This window comes from Cyprinodon tularosa, unplaced genomic scaffold (genome assembly GCF_016077235.1).
Source record: "Cyprinodon tularosa strain WSP-4 unplaced genomic scaffold, ASM1607723v1 ctg71, whole genome shotgun sequence".
Taxonomy (NCBI): Eukaryota; Metazoa; Chordata; class Actinopteri; order Cyprinodontiformes; family Cyprinodontidae; genus Cyprinodon; species Cyprinodon tularosa.
In genome coordinates, this window is record NW_024039463.1 from 4,104,420 (window position 1) to 4,128,591 (window position 24,172).

The following is a 24,172-nucleotide window of genomic DNA, read 5'->3' on the forward strand; positions in this document are numbered from 1 at the left end:
ATGTTCATTCTTTCAAGATAACAAGGCCATCCCTGAGCAGGGCGTAAAATTCAACTCCCTGTTGAATTTTTGAATAAAGTGATGAGTTTATTGTGCAGTCAATGTGAGTACTCTCGAGTACTGTGGTATTACAGAAAGAGCAACTGTCTTAAATCCTGAGGTGTGTGTGTTTGTGTGTACCCCTTCTCCTGACCCGTTCAATAAAAAAAAAGAAATCAGTTAAAATTTAAACATATTGATAAGACTTATGAGGAAGTCTGTCTGTTTTTTTCGTTTCCTTCTTCGAAACTGAGTATACAACTAACAACTAGCCATAGTCAGAAGCTCAGAAAATACAGACATGTGGTACAGAATGGAAATACCGCCATCTGGGAAAGGCATTATCTTCTTTTAGGATCACACAAGTAATTGCACTACAATAAGCACTTATGTACAGTATGGTACACCACAGCAAGCGCAGGAATAGCAAAGGAGGGGGTGGCGGGTTGCTCACAACTGTGCAACAAAAGTGTTATGATGAAATTGCAGGCCTCACAGTCTGGGGGCCAGAAAAGTGCGACCAAGTTTCAGTTTAAGGCGAGTTGGCTGCACTGAGGGTGGGGCTGATGGTGGGACTGGATGCATCTGAGCGGCTGTAGTCGCTGAGAGAGCCGGGGCGTGTATTGGTCCCGCCGTGAGGCTTCTTTAACATGCTGGGCTGGAAATCGGAGTGGCGCCTGGCATGCTTCATCAGGTGGTCGCTGCGCATAAAGCGTTTGTCGCAGAGCGGGCAGCCAAACTTCTTCTCCCCCGTGTGGGTACGGTAGTGGCGGGCCAGCTCATCAGAACGGGCAAATTTCTTAATGCAGTCAGGCCAGGTGCATGGGAAAGGCCGTTCCCCTGCAGAACACAAGAAAAATATGCAATCAGGATTACACCTTTTATATATCCAGGTAAATTGAGATATAATCCTCAAAATTTTAGAGCACAGCAAACATTTCTGCTGTCCAATGCAAATTAAAGAGGAAACAGCAGAGGAACAAAATGTCCAAAATATTAACTGAAATATTAGAAAAGCTATGGCTTAGAAAGAAAACTGCTAAAAGAAACCTAAAACCAAACGCTAAACTGTAAGGAAAAGCAGAAGACTTATAGGTTAAAATTTGTTAAAACTAAAGTTAACATCAACTAATATCCTGGAATGAGCTTTTCTGCCCTGCTGTATCATCTCTATTACATTGTACATGTAGCACATATGCTAAAGATAATAATAGATATTATGGTAGGATTAGCTGCTATAAAAATGCTAGAATTTATGCAAAAATTAGATGTCATATAAAAACAGTGCAACATATTTGAATGTTGATGTATTTGAAAATCTGTCACTTGATCTTTCTTACACTTAAGTTGTGTTTCTAGCAAAAGTAAGAGGAAGCTGTTTAGCATGATGCCTTTAAATGACTAAAAAGGTTAAATAGTGCAAATCATTTCACCCAGACAATAAAATATGTGAGCATATTTAATACCAAATGAATATAACTGATATGGAGCAAAAGTATGTGAAGACTAAGATAGTGAGCAAAAACAAAACAAGAGGAAATGATTCACTGAGAGCCTGTTAACATTATGACCATCCATGGACAGCTGTACTCCTTTCTGCTCCTATTTGGCAACGTTTTAAATTATATGTCAAAGCATTAAAAACAGATGAGCATACCTAATATGCCACAAGTTTACAACTTGTGCATTATGCAAAATCTCCACAACTAAAAAGGCGCCACCACTAAGTGATACTCTGCCAGAGCTTCCCCTTATAAGCAAATTTTTGATTGAGTTTGAATTTTTTATCCTCCAGATAATGTTTTCTGTAGACCAAGCTAGAATTGAGCCACTTTTTTTAGAAGAAATATACCATTGTGGTCTAGACAAACACCAAAAAGGCATCCAAACATTTTTCAATAAAAAAAAGCTCTAATGTAGAGCGGTTTGATTTTCCTATGCTAAAACAGCTTTTATTACATCTTTAAGATGTTGAATATAACATTGATTATAATAATATTTGGCATTAACAGGGTAGTTTTGTTCACTTCCCATAGGTCTTATTCTGTTGTTAACTTCATTATCATCCATTCATTGTTTATATCCACTTATCCCTGCAATGTCACCAAGGCGCTAGCAGCTATCTCCAACGGTTATTCAGCAAGATGCAACGTACACTCTAGACAGGTCAGAAATTCAACACAGAGCTTTATTATTATACCCAATACTTTCATTCAAATAAAAAGTATTTTTTTAATTGCTCTTTTAATTGAAGAACCTATCTGATCAGGGCTTACATGGTCAATAGCCATTTGCTTGAGAGCCACAGTGTATGTCTCCGATAGGAGACAGCCCCCCCCTTCAATCTCTGCAGTTTTCCATCTATGCTATCAGGAGGAGATAGCAGGTCAGATTCAGGGTCCTTAGAGATGGAGGAAGACACCTCATGGCCACACGGGAGAGATAAGACATGATAATGTCCATTTAAGGGGCTGATAAGCTCCAAAGTAGGCTGGGTACCGTTGATTGCAATGTTATGTCAAGATTAAAGTATGTATAGTTCCTTTGAGTCCGAACCGTATTAAAGCACCTTGACATTAAGCCATGTTTGGGTAAAAAAGAAAAGTAGATAAAAAAAAATCTAACAACATAAATTATCCAGTGGCTTTTATTTAAAAGAGAAAAGTCTCAATTATTTCAACTGTAGCCAAAATAATATAGCACATTTATAATCAACTTCTCTTTAACTTTAAATAATTTTGTTTAAAAATGTGTGTTTGGATTTAGTTTTAGATGTTGAAATGCATATTTTAACCATGATGTCACTTCTTTTGTAATGTTGTTTGTGTTTCAATCTTTTCATCCAATACCTTAAATTCCAAAATCAATTCTAACTTTTTTCTAGGTGGACTACCCAACATGGTTCTTGCATCATACCAAACACTTGATTTGTAATTGTTTAATGTTCACTAAGCATGTTTAAACGATGAATGGGATTCATTCATTGGGGCTTAAGTTTATGAAATTTCTAAAGAAATGAATCTATATTCTGAAATGACATTAGTGAAGCCATACTTTTGTGTTAAAGGTAAATATTCTTCCTACATAAGTGGAAACTTTTAATGCTTCAGTAAAAGAATTTGGAGCTAATTGCAAGTTTGGATGTTTAAACAGTACAAGAAAAGCAGGATGTAAATTCTGAAGTTAAATAATCTTTTGGAGAATAGCCTGACGGAATTGAAGCCATATGTGATTAAGGTGAAATGGGCCACAAATGGGGTTTATAACCAACCAACTGGCCTCTGCTTTCATGTGAGATTTGATATACAAGCCTGCTTAGCAGCACTAATAGTTAGAGGGTATGTGCATAAACCATATGGAACCTGATGATAACAGTGGTTATCCTAATCTGACAAATACCTCATCACTGTGAGTGATGATTCATTTGATCCTAATAAATAAACAATGTTATTTCTACACTTTAATAACCGTCTGAGAGGATGGATAATAAAATCATCAAGTTATCTGCTACAGTAGGAGATGTGAGACTAACAAGCTTTAACTGTGTTCATTTTGATAAATTATCTACAAACTTGCGTGACACTGAGCTAGCAGGCACAGCTTAATTATACAGTCCTAGATGCTAATCCCACCTACAACCCAACCCATATTTAAAAAAGCTGCTATTCATGTTTTGGCACAAATCAAAATTTCTCCCTGACCTTATTCAGTTAAAAGGTAACATTTAACTAAATGTATACATAGCAACTACACATTATCTCATGTATTGTGTATGATTATTCTACACTGTAAACAAGCAGTTTATCTACATTATGTTTTTGAGTACATATTCATCAAACTCTGATTAGCTAAACAAAACATAAAGCATAGACGGGACTTCATCTTGGAAAGATTTTGTTTAGCTGCTTTAACCCTTTAAAGCCTGATCCAAGAATAAAAAAAAAACAGAAAATAATTTTTTTGGGTTTCCTTATTTGCCCTTTTAACAAAATATGTAAAAAGAAAGAAACAGAAATACATATTTGATATTAATAATTTATTACTATGCGATAAGTCAAGATTATTTTTTGTGTAGTCTTCTACTGGCTGTTATCAGGTATATCTGATTGTGTACAATAGCATTTTGAGCAAGGTTTTTACCATTAAATTATGCAAAAGTTGTCAGATGCAAAACATTTCAGAAACCGTATGTATCAAATATGATACATTTGGCATTATAGGGTTAACTCAAAATAACCCAGGGCATTGGTTTGAAGTGAGATACATACATGTTAATAGGGGCCAAAAACACAGAGACCAAAAAAAAAAAAAATGGCTGCCAAAGACTTTGCATGTTAGTTTCGTTATGGGCAAACAATTGAAACAAGCACTGTTCTCGTCACACATCATACCTGATGCCAGAGAGCCCCCCCCCCCCCCCCCCCCCCCCCCGCCCCACACACACATATAGATACACAGTCACACACCACCCCGCACCCATTCTGCACGCTTACAAAACATGCAGACAGACAGAGCAAGTCTAGACAGTATGGTTTGTGCATCTACCTCTGACGCCTTAACATCAGCTGCAGACAAACAAAGTCAGCCCTGCCCACTGCAGTTCCTGTAGGTTCATGCATCATTTCGTGTATATAAACTCACCAGCTGATGCATATTTCTTTGCATATAGACTATGACTTCTTTTTTTTTCTAGAACTAAATAAAAACGACACTTTGACTTTCCATTTAAACGTTTAAGTAAAAATATAAAGCTTGTGGAAGGAAATGTGGTGTGAATGATTGACCCCCGCTGATTGTGTTTAATGTTTTAGTGATATAATACCATTTTAGCAGCAGAGGATAACTTAGGGGGCCTCCTGTTACAGAAAAATATGTTACTGGCCTAAAAGTATTGCCATGTTCTGCTGGCTGCTTAAGGGTCAATAACAAGAGTAACAGATCCAACCAACATTAATATTTGAATAGATGAAAGAGAGCTAAGACTGAGATACTGTGTCTGACCTGCCTGATACAGATACGCATAGTAACGCATTAGATATCAAACTTTCTTTCATTGAGACAAATATTAGGAGCTCTTTGCAGGTCAAATAGCTTTGGATTTAAGGGTAACAGTGTGAAAATAAAGATTTTTGAACTGAAAAAAGAAAAAATATGTTGTTCCACACAACTCTACAGCATGTACAGTGGTTCTCAAAATTTTGCATTCTCTATTTAATATGATGGGGGAAAACTATATTAAAACTGTTTAACCTTTCAGCTTCTACAGATATTTTGAGCATTTATTTTTTTCACTTTTTCATTATGCAAAAATAAACTCTGTAGTATCCTGGTTATGTGAAGGACCATAACCTTGGACTAATTATTTGTTATCTACTTTTCTGCCTTTAAGAATGACAGTAGAAATGATTGACATAAAATTAAATAAGCTGACCTAGTTTGATTTTACTGAAACTTCCAAATTTGGTTTGTTGTACTTTATTTAGATTTGTAACACAAGATTTACTAATGTTGTACAATGATGTCAGTCGTAGTAAGACAGAGGAAATGTGAGACTACAGTGACATTATTAAAAGCAGATGTCTCATAATCATTACAATTAACATATATAATGTGGTCATGAAGGCCAGATGGTTAACAGTGACAAAACTGAAGGAAACTGCAGGAATATAAAAATGGACTCTCTGTGTTGAGATAACTATTTTCTGTAAGGAGCAGGGTCACAAGACCATTTTTTTTTTTTTATTATTGACAAGAAAACATCCAGAGCTTTGTTTCGGTTTTACACTGCATGAAAAGTGGGATTTTCGTCAATATACGGCACTGTAGATTGTCGTGGAACTTCAGGTTAGCGGCAGTTTACGGCAATTTGCAGGCTTCGTCGAAAACTCCCGTAAATTGTCAGAAATTGACGTGGAATTTCTTAGGCAGTGTTCCCCCCATGCCTCCCCCCCATGGAATTCTAGGGGAGGCTTTAACATGTAAATGAACATGCTGTGAGCTATACAAATGCAAACTAGGGTTGCAGGGGGGGTTTTACCCCAAGTGACATCTTTCTGAGGAAGAAAATCTCTGATACAAAGAGATCAGGCTTAGTATAGCCTCTTACATTTTAGCTTGAATTGATTTATTTAATTAAAGTATAGAGACCAAAACAGATCTTTAAGCTGACAGAGCAATACATTTAGAGCAGTAATTATTTTTTTTAAAATTTGCATTTAAGATAAAAAATAAAATATTGTCTGTCAATATGCTCAATTCACAATTACTTAAGTGGAAAAGTTTCAAGAAATGAGTCTGAGATGATTCACTTTATAACATGGCGCATTATCCTGTTGGAAGTAGCCATCAGAAGATTGGTACACTGTGGTCATACGGTCTGGCCAGGTCAAGATCCGCAATTGCAATTGCACCAAACAGGAAAAAGAACATCGACAAATTCCGGTTCGTCAAATTAAAATATAGCAGCAACAGATTGGTGACTAGAAATTATAGCACAATTCTTATAAATATCTAAAAAAAAAAAAAAAAACTAACACCGTTTATTTAAATGATTGGATCCAAACTATTGGTTATTCACCAACCAGGAAGCAGATTTCTCATCTCCATTAAAATATTTATTTTATACCGAGGGACTTAAAGTTTAATCAAATCTAGTTAAAAGAAACTTCTTATTACAGGAATGAAAAGAGATGCTAAGTTGTAGAGAACAAGTTCATAAAAAAAAAAAAGCAGTTTTGAATTATCCTTATCTCTGTTACAAAAATCTACAAAAATATATATATATATATTTGGGCAGAAACTGAACATATGCTGGATGATGGTGGGATTTTTTTAATATGTCATATTAAATTAAGCGCTCACAGGGTTCATACAGGAATGAGTGACTCTAATTTAATGCTATTTTAATGCTATTAGAAATGATTTTAATGCCATCAACAAGAACCATGTACACAAGTTATTAGTGTACATGAAATATGAAGGAGCTGCAAGCAGAGTTCCATGACTCCTGTATGTATGTAAACACACACACACACACACACACATATATACGTATATATATTCTCTAGCTTTTTCTCCGCCTCGAGCTTCCTTTCCGAACATACGGCTTTATAAACAGTTCCACGCAAATTAATAGCGATATAATATCTGACGAAATTGTTTTTAGAAGCATTTTTATTAAAGAATCATAAATGCAACGATAAACATATTTAATTAATTTTAGTGCCAATTAAGGCCTTGATTAAAAAAAGAATTATGAATTGTAATTATTTTTAATGATCCGCAGAAACCCTGGTTCATCTGGCGCATGCCCTCTACGATCTCCAAGGAACTCAGAGAGGAGGGGACGGAGCCACAGCGGCGGCTGTAGGCTTTGCTTTGTGCAGGCGGTCTGGAGCGCAGCGGGGCGGAGCGGAGCGCAGACGGAGTATGTGGGATTTCGGGGTAAAACTCTTCTTGGACGCGATGGCGACTCTGCATCGAACAAGACGAACTCAAAGAAGAGATGCTAGCGGTAAATATATGTTCGATTACTGCCTGCTTAGCTAAAAGCGGCCTAGCCTGAGCTATGGCTAATAGCAGCCTAGCTATTAGCCTATCTAGCCTAGCCTTGCAAGAACAAGCTTTATTAAAGTGCATTTTTTGTGATTTACAGGAAGCAGTACGCCGTCTTAACAACTCGGAGACTAATTGCAGGCGCTATGAACCGGAGCAAGGGTAAGATTTAAAGAATATGCTTTCATTCAGCGGTAAAAGGTAATGGATACCGATCATAGCTTTACATTTTGTTTTCACAGACCTCCTTTTTGCTCGGAGCCATAATCAGCAAGTCCAGATTTGCACGATGATGATAAAGACGACATTGTGTGTAAGTGACTTGTTTTAATGTTTTCTCCTTCCTTGTTACTGTGACTTGCGTTTGATTTTTTATTTATACCGCTCTCATTTAATTGTTTTCCAGCTGCCTGTAAGACGTATTTTCAGACGGTATGCAGGAGCTTCAGATATACGCTGCCAGCCAACACGCTGCGTGCGGAGGCTATCTGCTCGGAGTCGGGCCAGAAGAAATAGGGTAAGACTTTATTTGGTGACTATTTTTCAGGTGCATTAATAGATGTGTTGTGTCCATACGCAGTGCGCTGATTCATTGTTTTTTTTTTTCAGCTGCTGAAAGCGAGGCAGAGTGTGCTAGCAGATGAGGAAGTGGAACTCTGGAAGTCCGCCGTCGTCAGCGGTGTCTCTGGATGGATTGTACGGTCGCCACCATTTCGTAGGCCGGATCCCTCTGAACTCTGTGTTAAGCTGCAGTCCCGGTTAGAAGCGATGCCTTAGTACAGGGCCACGCACAGTAGGCGTCTGCACATCGGACCTGCCTCGGAGGGAATGCTGCCCGTTACCTCCAACCCCGAGGAAGCAAACGGACCGTTCACGGACTTTTAATTTTTAGAAACGCATGTGTTTGGATACGCGTTGTATATAGTTGTGTTTCAATAAAGCTCTTTCTTTGCATAAACAGCTTCCTGGCAAATGTTCATTTCCTGTATAAATTCATTCATGTCCTTGATGGTAGCATAATAATTGTGTAGTAGTGTAGGATAACATAAATACACACCATATGAATGAATAAATATATATATATATATATGAATAAATATATATATGTAAATATATATATATGCCAACCAATCACGAGCGACTTTACTTGTTTAAAAAGAAGCGGTTCCGTCCAATACTCAGTAAGAAAATTAAAGCCTGGCGTGGCCACGTGTGGTTTTGCTGCCAATCACGAGCGATTTCATTTGTTTGAGAATAGTGGTTTCAGCCAATACTGAGTAGGTTATTCAAGCCAGACCTGGCCAGCCGCGCGGGTTTGCTGCATTCATATGCTAATTAGGGCCATTAGTACAGCTGATCGCTCTCCACATACGTCACGGTACGTTTCCGACAATTTGTGGCACGACAAACGCGGACAAGCACGGGTTGCAAATTGTCAGAAAATGACGAAAATCAGGCAGATCTGCGGGAGTTTACGGGGGTTTACGGGGACGAAAATCTCACTTTTCATGCAGTGTTAGTCAGAGCGGAATTATGGTCTAATGATTTAAGGTCTAAATGAAACTAATGTAGAGTAATATGTGATAGTGGTAGCATCAAGATATAGGTTTAGTTTTTTTTAAGATTGGACTATGGTTTTGTTTGGGGGCATGAAGTTATACATTCTAAATACTGTTCAGTAGACACCTTAAAGTATCTGCTAAAAAGCTGACAAGGTAAACAAATTTATTTTAAGGGTACTGTGAGGCAGTGCAGATATACATTAAAATAATTCAATCTGGAGTTATGAAATGGTCTAGTCAAACTCAGCATCAAAATTCAAAATGAAATCTGCAGACTCAGCTGAAGAGGACTGTGGACAGGAAATGTCATCACCATCTGATAGAGCCCTGGAGTTTTTTTTAAGGTAGAGATGTAGATAAATTAAGATGTAGGATCCAAATAAAAACCTACCAAAGAAAACCAACTGCAAAAAGTTAACTAAGATGCCTTTTTCCCAAAGAAAAAACACTTTTTTTTTATTTTTTAGTTTAACTTTACAGGAAAAAAAACAGAGATTATTTATCATGTTTCATCTATTACAAAAAAAAACCTCATCAGTTCTAGATTCCTTGACCCTAAATGTAAATGATAATACTCTGTGTGCTGTTGGGATGTCACTGCCCAGGCTATTTTTGTAGACTGCAGCGATTACTCAGCATCTCAGCTGAAAAAAGAATGTGACCAGAGCTTGCTTTTCTTACCACCCAGTAACAGTTCTGCCACAGCGAGGCAGCGTGGCGACTGTGATGTCAGGCCCCACCGATTGGTTATCCCATCCCTGGCAGTTTGCCACATGCATGGCTTGCCTTTCTCAGAACGTGTCAGTTGGAAAGGGTGAGGGTGAAGAGAGGAGGGGTGGAGAAAGGAGGGAAATTTCTCCCAATCGAACACAGTGACCCAGTTACCCATAAAGTGGGTTACATCATGCTCACAAAAAGTACCTCTGCTGAGCACTAGTGTCCCCCACCAACCCCCCCACACAAAGGTGGTGTGATTATGTCACAGGTGCTGCAGTTATATAACTGTGCTCTCTGAGTCCAGTGGGTCAATAAGCAGCTCATCTCCCTGTCCTCATCCCATTCATATCTCAGTGGTTTCTGCAGAAAACACTTGAGAGCAATGGAATCTATCCCTTAGGTGTAACGGACTCTGTCTGCAAAGGCAAGATCAAATCTCTTTTTTGACGTATGTAGAGGAGCAAGAACTCGATCACCTGCTCTAACGATGACTACCAGCACTTCAGCTAAACATAGATAAAATTCCTGTTGCGTCCTCAGGCATACACACAGTGTACACCTGAAATACTCCATGCAAGCACTAGCCAGAAGGAAGAAAGTGTAAACTTTTGGTTGCAACGATGTGGAAAAACACAGCTCTTACACGTATTTTGAAGATGATGTTGAGATAAATTTTCCATTTTCTGTATATTTTTAACCAGTATGGATCTTTTACAGAACTTAAAAATAAAAACAAATTTTTTCTAAGGAATTAGCTTGGGGATAGTTTGTACAACTTGCATACAGACTTGGTTTTTATGCCAGGTGCTCATCCTGAAGATGGGATTCAAATCAAAGTTCCCCCTATCAAAAAACAGGGATTTATTCCCCTACAGCACAAAGGGATTACAGAATAAAAGACAATCTTAAAAAAAAAAAAAGAGTTCAAGCATTTTTAACTTTGCTGCTTTTAATTCTTATATATATATGTTCTAGATTATTGTGGTATCACTCTGAGAATGAAGAATGTAAAAAGCAGTTCCAATCTGAAAAGCCAAATTATTAAAGAAGTTTTGGCCAACAGGTCTTTTTTTTACTTTTACAATGACTGACTTCTCCATCACGCAGTGTCAGGGAACAGGCATGTCTTAGACATTATGCTGTTGCTAAGCGTTTCACACTGGGAGATTATTTTTGGTGCACTGCCTCCGGTACCCATATTAAAAATAAAGGAATTGTGATTGACTTCTCTGTGAAAAGAACCTCTCATTAAACTTCACATAAACCTTGACTTCACACACTGCTGGTGGTTAGCTTCAACAAAGCCACAGCTGTCCTGCATGGGGCACATTTGACAGAAGCAAAGCTGCCATACATCAGTCCCATCAGGCCCTCTGACCACCAGCATAAGTCAAGGCAGGTGAAGAGTCTTCTCCAAGGACACAACAACAGAGATGGATGGAGCAGTGGCTCAAACCTGCAACTCAACAGTTGCATGACAAATTCTTACCTTGCCACTGTCACCCCAAAGTCATCCAATATATAATTCACAGCCAATAAGCATTACAAAAACATGTTTGATTCTTAAAAAAACAGAAGCACTTTAAATAAAGCCCCAGTTAATTCCACATGCAGGGGGGTTTGATTTTAAGCCAGCTAAATATAACAACCTATTATATTAAAGAAAGATTGTAGCATTTTATTATGTTTTTATATGCTGAATGATCTGAGAAGGCTAAATACGATGATTTCTTATATTAGCGTTAAGGGTAATGACTTGAATTAATACCCCCCGGCAATTTTGTGTTTAAGGCAGAGATATGGCATGTATTCAATGACAGATTGGGTATTTCCTCATTTAATGACAAGAGGGTTATCTACACCAGGTAAGATATTAACTGTTTTTGAACCTTTAAACAATACCTTTGATGGAAAGTTCTTACCTATCCCTTCAAACTTGCAAGTTTTTGTTTTGTTTTGTTTTTTTTTCAAAGAAATGTCTCAAGAAGTGAACATAGTTCAGCCACAGCATAGTTCAGAACAAGTAGCCACAATGCAGCCAATAGCTCTTTGGAGTTGGGTTTCCTCCACTTTTGTGCCAGTTAAGTGGAACAGCCAGCTTGGCAAGATGAAATGAGAGGGACAGTGGTAGAGCTGAGCGCAACCCAATAATTTTGTGTCATGTTTACAACACAATGACCTGTAACCAGCCAGGAGCCAGCAGACAGACAAGTCCCTCATCATCACAAACTGTTGGACCAGACAGGGTTAACCCCACCCCACTTTTCTTCTTTCCCTCTACACGCACCATCATGTGCCAAGACGACATAAACACTAACATGTGTGGCCAAGAAAAAAATATATACATGAAGGTTTATGCAGCTCCTTCCATTCTTCAAAAAGCAGCATCTACAGGCTCTGCTTGTGCAAAAACAACAACAAAGGCATGCAAAAGGTTTGTGGTCTGCAAAAACGCAGCTTGAGTCGAAACACATCTGTGATCAGAGCAACTGTTTATCTGTCTGCTTGGCTTTGAGAGAAAAACTCTTTGAGAGAGAAGGCAAATTAGCAAGAAACAAGAAAACACTGTAAAACAGTAGAAAAAAAGGCATTCTTGGCAGATTAAGTTTCAAACTAACAACAGAAGTAGCAAAGGCTTTGTCAGGTGTTTCAGGAACATTGTTATGTAATGCATCTTTTTCCTGTATTGAGAGGGACCTCGATCGCCTGCATCTGTTCATTGGACTGTAGCTGTTAGCTGAGAAGAATAGCAGCAGGCTTTCTCTCAGCAGGAGTGGCCTTCTTGTAAATGCGTCTCAAGGCGGCTACGTGCTCTACAAAAAAAAGAGAAATTTGTTTTTGCTCCCGCAGATGAGAGAACAGAGTTGTGTCATTATGTTCTTAAAGCCCTTGTTCTCGACACATTGCCAAAGCACAACTTTTTCCACACAGCATGTCAGAGAATAAGTTTGTGATGGTTCAGGGTTTGGATGGATGGTGTTAAGTGTGAAAAGCAAAGATGATTTTCCCTTTTTGTTGTGAAGTCATGAATGTCAGGTGCAAAAATCTGTAGTTATCTGTAACTTAATGGATAGTTTAGAAATTCTGCTGGATGAGGCACTAATGAAATATAAAAATTATATTATACATTTTCTACACATGGGCTGCTCAGTGGAGCAGTGGGTAGCATTGCTGCCTTGCAGCAAGAAGGTTGCAGGTTTTAGTCCTGGGCCAGGGTCTTTCTGCATTGAGTTTGCATGTTCTCCCTGAGCAAAAGTGGGTTCTCTCCGGGTACTCCGGCTTCCTCCCACAGTCTCAAAACATGACTCTTAGGTTAATTGGCTTCTCTAAATTCTCCTTAGGTGTGTGTGAATGTTTTTTTGTCTCTGTGTTGCCCTGCGATAGACTGGCAACCTGTCCAGGGTTTACCTCGCCTCTTGCTCATAGACAGCTGGAGATAGGCACCAACACCCCTTGCGACCCCACTTGGGATTAAGCGTGTCAGAAAATGGATGGCTTTGCTACACACATGGAGAACATAGTTGATACCCCTGCTTTAAAGAAAGAAAAATCCGCAATGGTCATATAAATAGCTTAAATCTGACAAAAGAAAAAAAAATATATACACACACATATATATATATATATATATATATATATATATATATATATATATATATATATATATATATATATATATATATAAAGAAAGAAAATATATAAAATATAATATATAAATGCTATGAAAATGAAAAGACTGAAGATAATGTGACCAAAAGGGAAAGGTTAAATCAAGGTGTGTCCATTAATTAGCATCACAGGTGTCTACAGTCTTGTCAGTCAGTGGGGCAATATATAGGGCTACAAGTAGTCACTGTAGTGCTTGGTGACATGGTGGAAACCACACTCAACATGGACCAGAGGAAACGCAGGAAATTTTATTCATTATTACTTTTGTCACATTCTAATTATTTCTGTGACCATTTTCAGTTTGTTAACGAGTGTCGTTTTTCAAGCTGTACCAACTTTTTTGTGGCTCGTGTGCCCATGAGAGCAAGGAAGAAATTCTGGATTCATGTGGAGTATACAACAAGATTCTTCTTGCACTTACCCTAGCTCTCTCCTCCATGTAAATGCAACTGAGTTCTGCACACAGTTTGCCACAAATTAGTTAATCAACTGGCCTTCATTTACCACCGCATCACATTTTGCCACGCTCAGTCTGAACCAAAGCATTTCTCCTTGAGTGCACACAGTCAGATGTGTTGCAGGCATATTATCCTTCAAAGCCAAGTTAACTGACAGCAGACAAATAGTTGCGGTCATTAAGGAGTGCTAACAATGACTGTGCAGTAATGTCTGACCAGTATCCACGTTTCTCACACAGCATGATGCCAGTTCATAGTAGTGACATTTATGACTGTCACTCCGTTAATGACATCCTCCATATTTCTAATGGACATTGTTAGAGAAGTGGTTCACATTGAACAAGCAATCTAGAGACCTTAATTAACGTAACTGTCACGTTTTTTTTAGACTGTGGCAGAAAGCCAGAGTTTCCACACATGCAATTCAATTCAGTTTTCAATTCAATTTATTTATACAGCACCAATTCACAACACATGTCATCTCAAGGAACTTTACAGAGACAATTCAAATAGATCATACAGTCAAATTGAATCAAAGTTAAGATAACCAGTTAATTGCATCGATTCATTGACTTGAAGGCAATCCATCAAAGCCAGCATGGTTGTAGCAACAGTGGAGAGGAAAAACTCCCCTTTAACAGGAAGAAACCTCCAGCAGAACCAGGCTCAGTGTGAGCGGCCATCTGCTGAGGCCGACTGGGGTTCAAGGAGACAGAAGCCAATTGAAAAATAGCCCATTCAATAAACAGGATTATGTTATTAAACAATATCCCAAGTTTTGAACATTTTATAAAGGAATTTTCATTCTGTTATGTAATATGTAATAATGTATGCAATATGATAAGCCTGTAGAATAACTCTGTAGGGGTATCAACAAATAAGGTTCTGGGATGAGAAATGGAGCTAAATACACAATAAAATATGGAAAGAAAATCTGCTCAGACTTCTTTTAATAGTTAAGGATAAAGACCATGAACTTTCTGTCAGCTTTAAAATAAGATAGATTAGAAAAAAATACATCCAGGAGGGGCCTAAAACTAAAGGTAATTAATAATTGCTTCAAAGCCTCAGTTACTTTCCAATCTGGCTGAGTTTTAGTTTTCTAAAAAAAAGAATGGGGAGGTATAGACCTCTTAGTGTGCCTCATGATGTGTTAATTTTTTTTGACAAGGTCCAGTAGAGGAGTAACAAAAACAAAGACTGAACATAAAATACTTCCTCTGTCTCTAAACCCTAACTCCCATTCAACCTGCTATGATCACCATGGAAATAGTAAGTTAAACTTACAGATCAGGCTCTCCGTGCCCTAACCAAAGGGAGTTTTTGCTCTGAAGGTCACAAACCCTTGAACCTTATTCAGATTGGCTGCAAAATGCAGCTGAACAAATGACCTAAATCAATAAATGGCACTGACAGTGAATACCCTGCTAACCAACCCCACCCCCTTCCTGCTCCACTCTACTGTACAATCTGTCTCTGTGCTGCAGATCCCTTCATCACATGTGACATGTAGCAGTTAATATATTGTGGAGAAAAATTCAGTCTTCCATGGGTTAGTGTCCCTTTCTTTCTGCCGTTTAAAATTAACCCAACACCACAAGATGTGGCCAGAACTTGGCAACACAAAATGCTTCAGCAGCTACTCAGGCAAGGTGGTGGGAGAGGCTAGTAGGGGGGCGGACAAAGCTTTTTCTATAGAGCTACTGTAGAGCTTACCAAAGAATACATAAGCCTAGGGCTATTGAAAACAACACAGCCAGGTCATTCAGCATTATGATTGTCTGCAGTGTACATTTGACTACTTAATCACACTCAAATCAGGCATACACTGTAACATCATCAAGAAACGTTTCTGCCATCAGCACATTTAGGATGACATATGGTTAGCATGTGCATCGGAACAGGTCTTGAATATATCTTTAATGTGAGAGTAGCCCTGCACCACAGGATTAACAGGCAAGATGGTGGCTCCACTCTGGCTTTATCATCACCACAAGGATGAAGTAGACTCAACTAATACCTTGTTTCTCTGTTGGACACATACCTTCCTTCTCTACTTGACTTTCTGGAACCAAACACTTATAATGGTTCTGTTACTTTACAACTAAAAAATACATCTTGATGTTCAGATATACATCTATAACAAGAGTTTTCCAGCATTAAAATCTAATTTTGCCTGAACTAATCTGAGCTGACAATCTATTAAGGCATTACACTATAATGCATATCGTTGTGAAGCAAACTCTTAATAGCAACACCAGCCAAAAAGATTTCTTTTTTAATCTACTCACAAACAGAGATTGAAGTGTGTGCCTCTGCTTTAGAATTATGCAAAAGTTCAGTTACAAAAACTAAGCTTGTTTCAACTATGATCATAGTCATAGTTTGCAGACGTACTGGATAAAGGGATTAGGCTGGCCCATGGTACTGCACCCTTCTTTTTGTAATCTTGACTTTCCCAGGTTTTCCTGTTATCTTCAGATTCATGAATTTGGAATTCTGACAACTGGATACAAAAAGAGTGGGTCATTATTATCTTTATTCATAATTTTGCTAATTATTATGATTTAAACCTCACTTCAGACACAAAGTAGTGAAAATGACCAATCATTGGTTATTTCAAATTATAAAATTAATATCAAATAAAACTTGGGTAACTTCAATTTGGAGTCAATATCTAACCAATAAACAATAATATCTGCTGGTCATTTTAAGTGCAGTTTCTGCTTTTATGGGTCAAATATGTAGATATTGTGGCTGCAATATGAATTTCAAACTCATGTCTAAAACCCTTAAACCATATGGACCAAGCATTGTATACAAAATGTACTTCTGGGCTCCGGAGTAATTTTGGTTATGCTAAATGGGTACAAGCTAGGCCTGGTCTACAATGGATTTCTTGTATTGGAACAAATTATGTAGGCAAAATGCAATTCATAAAGGCAAAACCATTTGGGCAATATGTATAGATAATAGCCAGGGTCGGGTGTGGCGAAGGGAGAGTGGCAGCCCACTGCTCTCCAAGGGGATGGGTTAAATGCAGAGGTAAATGTCTCCAATGTGAGGTTTAGGAAAGAAAAATAGCACAGTGTGCCTTGGTCAATATAAAACCCCACTTTTTCCCTTGATTTGTCTTTCAACACAGGACATCATCATAGTGCCATTAAGTAACCCATGAATAATTGCATCTGGGGCCTTTTTAGTCAATTCCCCATATTCATGGACACCATTTAAATATTGACTAAATAACTTCTATCGCTGCAGAAAAATGAGAAATAACTTAAAAAAAAATACTGAAAAGGACCAACTACTGAAAAATTACAAATTCTAACACTATGCTGCTCTACCCTGTATGTATATTTTGGTCCTATAGATAAACTCAATACACATACGTGTGCATGATGACTGAGGCTGAAGGGGTTTAAAGTGGCTCTGGGCTCACAATGGGCTTTTTGTATATGACTTGCATAGGTTGGCTAAATACAATCCATAGAGGCAAAACCCAGTGGACATCACCTGTGCGCCTCAGTGGGCTTCAAATGAGCATTATAGATATCAGCTGAAAATGCATAATACATTTTGACAGAATATAGGTTTTGCTTTTCATCAAGACCTATCCTGCAGCAAGTATATAAACGTAACTCTCAGCTATTTTTAAGCCATACTTGATTTGTTTGGGTTTGTATGTTAATGCTGGCTGGGTCATAAATATGGGGACAACAAAATTCAACCTTGTTTTCTATATACGGTATCTAAATCTACATTGGTCATTTAACAGTTAGGCAAAAAAAAGAGGAATATTCTCTCTTTGAGTGCCATTATTTCATATGCTGAATGTAGTGGTGGATGTCAGGTAGGTGGTATGAACTCTACAGCCTCTGAATTTTCTTTTTGCTATGGTAAAAAGAATATTAGTGTCCCAAGATTGGATTCAGGAAAACCCCATCTCCGCCCTGCAACCTCATCACTGGCATCAACCATACAGAAAACACTAAGCACTCTGTGTTGCAGTGCAGCCAAATATAAAACCACTGGCAGGAATGAAGCATATATAATGAGGAACTCCTGCTGCCTTTTTCCACTTGGAATTTGGGATAATTTCCCATGTAAAAATGTCATTAACCACAGTTATTTAAGTGAAAATAGGTAGCACATTGGAAGAAACAGGTTTTCCATGGCTGTAACAGTGCCTCGCCAGGTGGTACCACTTTTTGTTTAGGACAGTAAAGGATTTTATAGCCATCTCTCAGTATTAGAGGTACCACAATAGAACACAAAAGAGCTCTGAAAAATACATTAACCCGACTGTAAAATATGTCATTAGGCTCTTTGTGGTTTTAGAAATATTGACCCTGGCCCCCTTAAGTGTGACTTGCAGGTCCAATCGTGTATTGTATGCTGACAAGATGGGCTTTGTAAAATCTGGCAGTGGGGGGTGCTTAGTCTGAAGAGGAGCGAGGGGCCATCAATTTTCTGGAGATGTCAGTTTGCATGTGACCATGGGACAGTAATGAGACTTCACCCCATGGATATACTTGTGTAGTTCTAGTGCATGAAGACAAAGAGTTAAAACTTATTAAAAGAAATTTTGAGGCACGGATTATCTGGAGAGCAGTTTTAAGTCATCAGATTTTATTTTCTTTTTTCAGGTTTTAATGAATGCTTGCAGTGAAAAAAAACGGCCCCACCTCCAACATAAGTATACCAAACAAAAGCTGTCTGGTAACCTTAGACCTCTAAACTGCTCTGGATTCCTAAACATCAAACTCAATGCTGTATAATGAGTGATTTAAATTCAGAGTGTACTACTGGGTGTGCTACACCCAGGATGTCCCCGTTGAACCCAGGTTAAACAAAAAGAAACGTAAAATGAAACCTACTTATCTCCATTGACGGCTCCCCTAAAAAAGTAACTGTTCCCACATTCAAAAGTGAAGTTCCAACATTGAAATTTACAAATCTGAAAGACATTTATATTTAGTAGAAAAGACATTTTAAAAGCCTATCTTTAAAACCAAGAATCAAGGTAGCAACTAACACTTTTAAAAGCTATTTAACACCTAGCAACATGCCTATACCCACTAATAGCGATAATGAATTAAATGTTGTTGTAGGTATTTGCAATTACATGCATAAAATTTAAATGTAAATAAATAGTTGGTAAAAGATAGTGAACATATTTTATGAAAGAAAAAAATATCTTAAATTGCTGCTTATTTTAGAGACTGCTACACAAAACTGCAAAACCTGGAAGTCATGGCCAGAGGGAACATCTTGTCCCTGGCTCTTTGTTTGATGTCTATGGTGTTTCTCCTTCAGTTGGAAAGCAGCACTTGGCTGGACCTGACAGGGCTGGGATCTATTCTCTCATGATTCTGCTAGTAGGGGCTGAAAGGAAGCAGGTTGCACGAGTCTGACTCTGTGAAAACATGCTAAGATTGGCTGAGGCAGCCCAGCTGAACTCAGATGACCCACATTTTGGACCTACCCAGTAAAACGGGAGGAGAGGGTCATTATTATCAGAATTTATAGGACACTACCCAGTGGTGCAAGCCAGGCACTGGAGCATATCTAAACAGAGAGGCGGGCGAAAGGAAACGCTTATTAGGTATGGAGACTAGGGCAGGGCTAGCACGGAGCCATAAAACTACACTAAACTCACATGGTCTGGACTGATGTGAGGGGGTGGGCTGACTGCTTGAAGTGACTGTGGCTGCAGCTTTTTTCTAGACAAGTTGGCAGAACTGTGATTTTTTTTCTTTCTGGAACTTACCAATTAAACCAACATACACCATCCTTATTAAAAGAAATTAGAGGATGCAAGCCGAGCATCAAGGCAAACAAAAGAAGGGGTTTGAAAGGCAGCAAGAATAACGAGCTGAGTTAAAGCTACACTACAACAAGAGACAAAAGAAACAGTAATTACAATAGAAGCAAGCCTTCTTGTGGTAATTATAAACCACATTTGTCTCCTTCAGCCTGTTCTTAACAAATGGGTGATTTAACAGCCAGCTCTAACTGGAGTTAAAGTTGACTCCAATCAATAGCAAAGACGCTCTACCAGCCACAAAATAAAATATCCTCCAGCTTTTGTTGTCTTCATGTGGTTTGTCCGTTTCACTGAATATACAATCTATATCCAACTGTTATAAATAATAATAAATCAACAAATAAAGTAAAAGAAATCAGACAGGAGAGTTCCTCTGTGTTTAGGGTGAAAAAAAGCTGAAACCCACTATTGAGGAGAATTTTAATAGTGTATTTTTAAGGGATAAGATGTCCAAACTTTTCTTCTTTGTTAGTTATTGCTAATCTGCATATTTTTAGAAAGTTTTCACGCATTTAATAAATAGAGCCCTCCAGAACTATTTAATATATTTAATTTATACCAAACCTTTTTGGAGACTAATGTAATAAAGTAAACTGTTCTGAAACGTCTCTAAACATGATGGTTAGTATATTAGCATGCATCATTGAAAAGCTAATACAGTTTAATCAAAGTCCTTTTGAATTGTTTTTTGTGTCTTCTTGCTTGTCTTGTGGTAGTAGTATTAAAGTTGCTGAGGTACAAGGTTGTCTGACTTTAAACAAATTTGGTTACTCCGCAGCACAAAAAAACACAACTATGGAGTCTGCAGAAGAACCATTAGGATGGCCAATATAGCAGGATTGTAAAAAAAATTTGATTTTTTTTTTCGTTTTATCGTTTATATTGAGATGTCTATGTTGCACTCAAAATATACTGTAAGGAATGCCTGTACCCTAAAACAATAGACTTTTATGTCTTTAAATATTACCTTTTTTATGTCATATTTACTGCAAATTTTCCATTTACATGTTTCCATTAACTTTTATTTAATGTGTTACGTAGAATTAATTTGTAAATCAAGCAATCAAAAGACAAGTATGGTACATTTAATTAATCTTACCAAATAGCATTAACAAAACTATTTAGATAAGTTAACAACTTAACAGGTGCAAGTAGTATGAGCTTGCATATTAGGAGGAAACCTGCTGCTTTTTTTTCCCTTCCCTCATTAGGTCAGAAATAAAAAAATACTATCATGTGTCTGCTGCTTGCAGGAAGAAGGTTCTGGGTCGTTGCAGGGACTTTCTACATGGAGTTTGCATGTTCTCTCCAGGTACTCCGGCTTCCTCCCAAAACATGACTTTTAGGATAATTTAGCTTCTCTAGATTCTCCTTCTGTGCCTCTCTGTGTAAAATTAACTAGCAAAACAAAAGTACATCTTTTGTTGATAAGAGAAACAAAATAGTTTGTTTGTTAAATCAACTCTTCTTAGTAAGTAAAACAAATTTAGAGTTAATTGAGTAAAATGTGGAAAGAATGTCTATGCGGAAAAAGTTACCTAGTAAATGGTACTCCAAATCTTTTTCATTGTATATTGCCATACAGTTAATCGCCATACTCCAAATTGTCTACATCAAAATAAACACATGCAAAATGTTAATCTCTTTATGACTTTTAATTTCCATCATTTGTTAATTAACATTATAACTACAACATAATGAGTATTAAACAATCCGTTTTGAGAAAAGGATTATTAAAATATGCCTGTTGACTGTCATGTTTTTAGCATAAATCAGTATAAAGAACTGATGTGGGGTCAGGTTTAAATGTGTGACAGAACAGTGTAGGCTTGAAGATGAAGGTGTCCTATGCTGGATCTCGTGGAGCTGCTTTTTCATGCCTGCACGTTTCTGCAGCAAATGACTCAAATGTGGGTCACGCTCACGCAAGATGTTTGATCCTGTGATCCACGGAGCTCTGTTTTCTTCTCAGCCCTGCCAAGATGATGTATGCGCGCATATGTGCAGAAAAGGAGAGAAAAGGATGAGGTGTGAGCTTGCTACGCTCACATCACGAGGAAACGGCAGCGAGGCTGGAGTCGAGGCTCAGCTAGCTGAGTCTGTTGCTGGCCAGATCAGCTGGCAAGTCTGTCTAGCGGGGGTGTGGCACATCATAACAAAGGGCTGTGGGCAGACAGGCGACTGACTGCACAGCTCTTATCAACCCCCTCAATTTTAGCCGATCTATATCTCCCCTCCCTTCTTCAGTAGCCTATCCTGCGGAATGCAAAGCGCTAAAAAAGAAAAACAAAACAACAAAAACAAACAGTGGTGATGTTTTGGGCGGAAGGTCACACGCATCCAGTGGACTTTTTGAACTGATTCTGCAAACTTCCTGCATGTCCACGCGCACTTGCTTGAATCTGCGCACCTTATAGGTCAGGTTTTATCTTCTTTATTGTTTATTTTATGCTGATTTGAAGCAAATAAACCAGTTTTTAAATTATTTATTTGTTTGCAGCAATCTGCTTCAGGAAACGGAGATTAATACATCATCTAGTTCTACATGTTGGCTGCACCGCAGTTTCAGTTTGAACATACTGTCCAATGCGGTGGTGGATGTGCGTGTGTTCAGTGGGGAGGAGGAGGAGGAGTGGGGACAAAGCTCAAAGACTTGAGTGGGAGTGGCACTGTTTTCTAGCCTTTCTTACCAGAAATTAAAAGGACATTATAAAGTTTACATAACTCAACAAAATGCTTTTATAATTATGAAGCAAGGTGCAATTAAGATGCGATCATCTTATTTATTTAAGGTGGACTGTTGAAATTGGCCAATTATACAGCAATTATAATTAATACCCTATATCTGACAGTATTCTGAGCTTTATGTGAGATAGGGACACAATAGGCACCATGAAACACTTGCATCCGATCAAACTGACCTGTGTGTGTCCTTAGGTGGGCTTTGAGGTGGGAGGATTTGCCATAAACTTTTTCACAGCCAGAATAGTTGCATTTGTGCTTTTTCTGAGGTGGCTCCTGCTCAGTCCGACCTCTCGATCTCTTGCCTCTTTGTCTGAGCGCAGGATCGGAGGTGGCGGTAGGTGTGGCAGGGTTTCCATCCTCTCTCAGGTTCGGCGTGATCTCCTCCTTTATCTTTGCCTGCTCGGCCACCCCGTTGGGTGTCTGCTGATTAAAATCCGCCAGGATCCTCGCCACCACGAAAAGCGAGGAGTTCTCCTTCACCAGGGGCTCCTTTATTTCCTCCCCAGTCCTGGAGGAGGTCGGGATCTCCGGTTTAATCTCCCTGTTGCCCTTAGGGGGGTGAACAACTGCACGACTGGACATTGAAACAAGGCACTCTGCAGCAAAGTGATCCATTCTGTCTTTGAGAAAAGCCCCTCTGCTTCTTAATGACATTCAGAAAAATAACTATGAAATAAATCCTTGTGTTGGACGTAATGAAAAAGTACTTCCACCGTGCTTCCTTTTTTTGTGTGTGTTTATGTAGCGGTGAGGTGGAGGTGTCTCTCATCAGAGAGAACTGACTTTATGATCTTACCCGGGTTTCCAAAATCATCAACATCCTGTGCTAGAAACGCCTCATACCAAAAAAAAAAAGGCGCATAGAAGACCTCTCTCTCTCTCTCTCATAAACGAAAGGAGAGGGAGGAAGAGAGAGAAATAGAGAGAGAGAGGGAGGGAGAAAACAGAAACCGGAGTCTTTGTTTAGTGCAGCGACGCCGGTAGCAGGAACTCTTGAAACTTGGATGCGTAAACTCCCATTGCGGCTTCAGACCGTCTCCAAGCGCGTCTCCTGCGCGCCTGCTGCTGCGCGCTGTATCCATGCTGGGGGCGTGTCCAGCCGGGCAGCATCGTCAGAGGAGCGGCTCATTCATTGGGTACAACATGTCCCCAAGTGCTCCGAGCTCCACGAGTTACTAGAAAGTTTCTTCTTGCTGTTCAGAGGATGCAGCTCTCTCTCTCTACCTGCAGCGGGGAGCGGAGAAGACATCCACACCGTCACCAGACATCTGTTTTTTAGGGTTAGGTTAGGGTTAGGACATCATGGAGATTTTCTAGATTATTCTGCTGCAACACGAGCTTCAAATGGTTCAGACTTCCTAATATGCCATTAATAATACCTTTACTTTCCAACTTTTCCCTTCAGTTTAAATTTTTTAATGCACTTATTTTCATTAATCTAATTTATATTTATTACTTTGTTGCCACTTATGTGTTAAATGCAATTACTAAACAGCCAACTTGCACCACTGCAGACTGCACATGGAGCAACACTGCACCTTTGCAGCAAGTACTGAGAACTTTCTGCATCAACTTGTAATGCTCTATGTGTGCATGTA

The 24,172-nt window shown here is 38.6% G+C and overlaps 1 protein-coding gene and 1 long non-coding RNA gene across 2 annotated transcripts; one reads left to right on the plus strand and one right to left on the minus strand.

Annotated features, from left to right (window-relative positions):
- Positions 1-71: 71 nt before the first annotated feature.
- Positions 72-23,642, minus strand: klf13 (Kruppel-like factor 13). The gene is made up of 2 exons (XM_038268695.1): positions 22,751-23,642; positions 72-879 (listed from the first exon to the last, which is right to left on the minus strand). Exons 1-2 carry the CDS (start codon positions 23,226-23,228, stop codon positions 572-574), a joined length of 786 nt encoding a protein of 261 aa, XP_038124623.1. The 5' UTR covers positions 23,229-23,642; the 3' UTR covers positions 72-571.
- On the plus strand, positions 21,894-23,280 carry LOC119772339. Its single transcript, XR_005279248.1, has 2 exons — positions 21,894-22,246; positions 22,330-23,280. It is a non-coding gene; the product is annotated as an uncharacterized LOC119772339 (long non-coding RNA).
- Positions 23,643-24,172: the final 530 nt, after the last annotated feature.

Bases quoted from the DNA above. Each gene is read 5' to 3' on its own strand.
- klf13 (XM_038268695.1), bottom strand. From the start codon at position 23,228: ATGTCATTAAGAAGCAGAGGGGCTTTTCTCAAAGACAGAATGGATCAC. The intron at 880-22,750 runs GTCAGTTTGATC...TGTGTTCTGCAG, and splicing joins CCACCTAAGGACACACACAG to GGGAACGGCCTTTCCCATGC.